The 6,000-nt window shown below is 39.1% G+C and overlaps 1 protein-coding gene across 1 annotated transcript in view; it reads left to right on the forward strand.

The window, feature by feature from the left end:
* The window catches only part of tfpia (tissue factor pathway inhibitor a), a 42,134-nt gene extending 36,721 nt beyond the window's left edge, over positions 1-5,413 (forward strand). Inside the window, exons 5-7 of the mRNA XM_070837679.1 lie at positions 51-110; positions 3,697-3,885; positions 4,154-5,413. Of these exons, the coding sequence (XP_070693780.1) occupies positions 51-110; positions 3,697-3,885; positions 4,154-4,221 (317 nt within the window). The 3' untranslated portion in view covers positions 4,222-5,413. The remainder of the gene's footprint in view (positions 1-50; positions 111-3,696; positions 3,886-4,153) is intronic.
* The last annotated feature ends 587 nt before the right edge of the window (positions 5,414-6,000 follow it).

Below are 6,000 nucleotides of genomic sequence, written 5' to 3' on the forward strand. Positions count from 1 at the left end.
AACTGTTCCTTAAAATGACTGATCCCTTGGCACGTGTGTTTGTTTCTCAGGGGAACTGACTGTTAGTGAGCCTCAGGTCCAATCAAAAGACAGTGCTGCAAGGCCAAAAGGTAAGAAAGTGTGACTCTAGGTGTGTTCAGGCAAAGTGCGAGGCCAATTTGAGGCGTGTCGTAAACTCCGCTGAAAAATGCACGTGGGCAAGAAAATAACGGAAAGAACTGAATGTCTTCTGAGATCGTTCAGAGGCTGAGCTGCTAAACCAGCCACGCACGGTCGTCGCTGTTGGTGCGTGCACGACCAGCTTACGGTTAACTGTCTGTACAGATGGTACATGAGCTGTGTGGGACAATTAACTCAGACTGCACAAACAGCCCTGTCTCCTAGAAATTACCTATAGGATTTAAATTAATTTGCAACAGCAAAAATTGCGTTTTTGGGGAGAAACGTAATGCCAACCAAATTCAATTCTATTAAAATATCGAGGAGATGTTATTAATCAATGTATCTGACAAGTCTGAAAATGCTGATACTGAATGCTTCAGTAAAATTTGCACAGACAGCGTGTTTCATTTGTTGTCTGTTTTTCATTTCATATGTATTTTATTTGTTCTCCACATAAATAACCACAGTGATGATCTCCCCCTAATCTTAACTAAAGTGCTTTTGTTGCCTAAGCAACAAAAAAAACATTGTATGTGAATATATTCCATGTAGCATTTATGTTTGTCAGCAAAACATACTTAAAACAACTTTATTAAAACAATTTAGTAATATAAGTGGTCCTGCATTATGACATGTCTGAACACATTAAAAGAAACAATGCTGATTACAGCTTAGTTCACTAAACTTGATCCGTAAGGAAAATGTTTATTTTCTTTTCAAGATGAGGAAAAAAAAAACACTTTGTTGGTTCTACCACATAAATGCAGACATCAGGGCACAAGGCCAGAAGGAGTAAATGCAGTGTTCATGCATTAGAGAAATCACAGAGCATCAGACATGTGGGGATGGATTAACTGTTGTAAGGCAAAATTAAATCAATCATTCTGTCCTCAGAGCAGCAACCAGTCCGTGCTGCATTCTCAACTATGCTTACGCCTCAAAGTAAGCAAAATCGGTTCATTTATTAAACCAGTGTGTACTGCCAATAACTTGTATCTGTGATACAATGAAATAAAAATGTCAATGCGCACTGATGCAAAGCTGGTAGACAGCATGCAAAACTGCTTGTGTTTGTGCAAAGACAAAGGGCAGAAACGGAGCGCATGAGCGTCTTCTTCCCACCGCCATTTGTCACATATTCCCATTTACTTAATTTTTTTGTGTGTATTTGGAGGGAGGGAGCATACATCAAGTTTGTCATGTTCCAAGGCTCCTTTGTGCCACAGCACAGGGAGACCCTGGCCTGCTTCCCACAACTCATTCAAAGAGTTATAATTCTAAGAATTCAATTTCACTCTTGTCAGGAAATGTGAATGGGGAGAGATTCAGGATGAGTTAGCCTCAATACTACCGCCTCCTAATCAATCAGTTTTTTTTTTTAGTTTTTTATTATGAGATCTCCAGCATGTGACGAAAACATGTCTCAGTAACAATGCTGGCATGAAAGGAAAAGTCCTTAGAGAGACGATGAATTATTCAGATCTTAAATTAGACAGATTTAGAGGATGATATTTGGTAATGATGCAGGTCTCTAATGAATATCAGGTGTTGGTGTTTTTCATTACTGAATGAAATGGAGCGTTTGGATTTCAGTCACAAGTCACAAAGCCAGGAAAATGAGCGTTATAGAATGGCATTCATTTTGCATATAGTGTTATTCTACTAAGCGCATGCTGCAATGGTGAAATCAAAGAGTGACATCTTGTGGTTATAGATGATGCTCACTTTTGGTGTCAGTGGGAGGAGCTGTGATGTAGGAATACAAAGTAACCCTAAACTAAAGCAACTAAACTCTGGGTTAGGGCCCCTAAAACACACACAAGACTACTGCTGCTGTTACAGTTATTTATTTACATTCAGCACTAATATGAAATTATTTTGTTTTGAGGGTTTCTGTAGTTTTTGCTGAGGTGAGTTCTAAATGGTTTTGCATTGAAATAAGAACAAGCACCTATACGCTGAATTTACGCATTTTGTGCATTCGTGCATTTATTTCCAGATCCACTACACACTTGAGGAAACCTCTGTCTTTTCCAGACTTGAGCAATGTGATGTTTCATGTATAAAACCAAACTTTCCACAGTCTCATGTAGGACAAAAACAATGTTACCAATTTATGTCTGAGATAATTATATAACATAATTAAGACAATGTTGAGTTTCTCTCCATATCAGGGTGCAGGTTTTCATCTGACTTCAGTCATTCTTAAAGTGAAGAGCAGCATGGTTTAAGGGCATTTCTTCTAGTATCACATCTGTAAAGTCATACAGTAACATCTAATGCTTTGCTATACATCAATAATATTAACGCCATCAATATTTATTGACAACTATTGACTTTTGAACTGAACAAATAATTGCACAGTCCACTTAAACAAGTTTAACTACATATAAGGCTCTGGTGGTTCACTCTGGCTTCACCTTGTGTATCTATGGGTACGTCCTTTTAGTCACTTTCACCTTGCAAACCGTTCACTCACTGTGGGAGCCCCAGCCACAGGCTGCCATGCATTACCTTACTCTGTGTGTTACTCACTGGTTGCCAGTTTTGATCTAACATACCAGATCGTTCTCTCTTGTTGACCTATCACAGAGGACTGTTAGTAGCTAGCAATACATTACCAGCAACAAGTACATATTCGTTATAGAGACGAAGGGTTCCCAGGCCAGACGATCAGTCCATGAGTTTTGGGGCCTCCTGGCTGTGGGACCCTAATCAGCCACTTTGGTGTCTTATTGGAAAGGGGTGCACATTCTGACTTCAATCATTCTTAAAGTGAAGAGCAGCATGGTTTAAGGGCATTTCTTCTAGTATCACATCTGTAAAGTCATACAGTAACATCTAATGCTTTGCTATACATCAATAATATCAACGCCATCAATATTTATTGACAACTTAGTCACCATTGATCCTTTCCTTAAGTTCTCTAATTGTTCTAACTGCCCTCAGTTGACCCCCGAAAAATGAAGTAATAATGAGGTGAATATAGAACTTTTGAACTCAAAGTGTTTTTGATGAAAATCAGCATCCTTCAGATGTTGGAAAGGCCACTTAACAAGCTCTCCTACAACTGGGCTACAGCTCTGTTTCTCACCATGGAGGAAACTACAGAATAAATCAAAGAGGAGAGCTTACACGGCCCTGTGGGAGGCCACGATAACAACTCTCACTTTTTCGAATCTGTCGATTTAAGTCTGAGAGCCCGCAGACACTGGACCTGGTCTATTCCAGAGCCAGACGGAAGCTTAATGTGTGACGATATGAACCCATGTGGAGTTAAAAGCAAAGATGTTGATGAAAGGCAAAGAGGCATCATTTGGTTTCGGGCACTTTAGGTCCTCCGCTCCTGCCCTGACTCTGTCATCAAAGTGGAATAGATCCATATGATGCAAATTCATAATGATGTAATATGTAAAATGTATGGGATAATGTATATCAATAAGGGTGCCGACTGATCGGCAAAGAAACACTGATTGATAACAGAAATGATTCTCCAGTTTAAAACTTTGATATTTTCTGACTTTTACTTTGCAGACTTGTGGCCGGCAGAGATGTGCTTCCGTCCCGTGGACAGAGGAACATGTCAAGATGCAGAAAGGAGGTTTGCTTACAACCCGAAGACCAAAAGATGCCAGATGTTTACCTACAGTGGTTGCGGAGGAAACGAGAACAACTTCATGTTGCGGAAAAACTGCATTAGGTCCTGCATTCGAAACAGAAAGGGTATATGGCTATAATAAATATATGGCTATAATAAAAGATCATTTCCAAAATGCTTGTTTCCACTTTAGGAATAATAAACATGGATTCCATTAGTTAGTATAGCTTAAGTGCATGCACAGTCTGTAAAAGTGTAATTGTAAGTGTGTTTTGTTGACCAAAAGTCGGTGGAAATCATTTGAATTTTTTATAGCTTTCTGATCGTGAGATTTGTCACCTTTAAGAAAGCCTTTAAGAGAAAATCACATTGTGTGGTTCTGCTCTGTTGCAGTTCACGGGAAGAGGATGATCAGAATAAGGAAGAAAAACATTGACAGCATCGTCCATCGGTCAGTGTGAACACTTGGCCCCGCACTGGATCCTGCACTGCTGTGGAGCCGCCTGTATTTATGTCCATATATGTTTTTTTTTAGCTTTACTCATAGCTGTTGTTATGTAATGCTGCAGTGCTACTTGTATAAAAGTCATTTTTATTGTACCTGAACAAGCTTTGTAGTGATTCAATGCAATTATCATCACAACCAACATTATTTGAATATCTCAAAAAAAAACAAAAACATTTTTTACTGATTTCTAATATAGCTGCTGTCTACAATGATGTTGATTAGTACTTTTGGATAAACAATATATTGTGTCTTTTTAATTCTACTGTTTCAAAGCTTTCTTATGATCATGTTTTTTTTTATGGTAAAACACCAAAGCAACAGAATTAAATGAAACCTCTGCATATTTACTGTGTATCTACGGGAAGTGATGCTTTTCTACAAAGGTTCTGATGCTGCTTCGCTGTTGTTAGTCAATGTGAACCGCAGCATTAGCAGATTAAAGTGGTGGACAATCCTTATTCTAGGATTAACGACAACAATATATGGACTGTTGTTCAAGCAAACGCATTAATCAAGATGAGACCGCGTCCGCACAGCTATAAATCATGTAAACAACGATATGACTGCTTTATGCTTGTTGGATTAAATATAAACACTTTGTTTTAATCAATGCTATGCAGTTTCGTAAATCACTGTTGCAGGTTACACTGTCGGTGTTGTTGGTGAGGGAAAACAGAAGGAGGCAGTGTAGTGTAAAGTATGTTTTCAAAGAGGTTGTTGGTGCCGGTCCCTCCTGGGCTGCACAGTATCTGCTCTGCTGTCTCGCTTTGTATACAGTCACTGAAATGACTTGGACTGGAAGAGTTTATATAATAAGTTTCAACTATCTTCTTCCTCTGTTCTCAAATTTGATATTTTTCACTTTTTTCCTGTTTCACAGTAAAAAAAAAAAAAAAACAGCACAACAGTAAATCATATTAAAATAATGGGATAGTCTTCATAGGCCTTTATAATTCTGTATTTGTTTTCACAGGAGAAACCCAATGAACAAATGAAAATTACTGCATGGCCTCAACAACTGTCAACTATTCAAATTCTGAGGAAAATGTGATTGATTTTCTTCAGAGACTTTGAGAGTACGGTTTATATCTTATAGGCTGGTTCCAGTATTTTATGAGACTAAGTGTACAGGAATCTGAATTACTTTTGCCCAATAAATAAACATAAAAAGTAAGTGTGTTATGTGTTAGTGTTGTGTTTTTAGCTTTAGTGGCAGCATCGATGCTATGCTAGCACACCAACGCAGATGCTTCGAGCTACACAGGATCAATTTCATGCATTCTGGAAAGTGTCGCCTGAAAATCAATCCATTGAAATAACCCAAGTGCAAGCTGCAGTCTGGGTGTTGCAGCTACCGAGCGCTATAGCATGAAACAAGAGGAAGCCCAGTCCTTTTTGTGGCCACTCCTGTTCAAAACAACCGTGAGCTGCTGCTTTGAAGCTCTAGCTGAATATGCGTGTATGCATCAGTACATTTATGCTCATTAACCTCTTTTTCTTTGTTCCGTGCAGTAAGCACAGTCAGTGCACGTTCCTCCACAGATGCCTTGATTGTTAACCACGGTGGTCATGGAAACACCGAGTAGCTCTGTACTGCTCCCTTTAGTTTATTACCTCCACTGGTGTGTATGAGCAGGGCTAACCCAAGCTGTATGGGGCCCTTAGAAAAATTTGATTTGGGGACACCCCACCGCCGCAGCAGCACCACCAATAGAATCAGAATATGCTTTCT

Source organism: Pempheris klunzingeri, chromosome 10, assembly GCF_042242105.1.
Source record: "Pempheris klunzingeri isolate RE-2024b chromosome 10, fPemKlu1.hap1, whole genome shotgun sequence".
In the NCBI taxonomy this organism is placed as follows: domain Eukaryota; kingdom Metazoa; phylum Chordata; class Actinopteri; order Acropomatiformes; family Pempheridae; genus Pempheris; species Pempheris klunzingeri.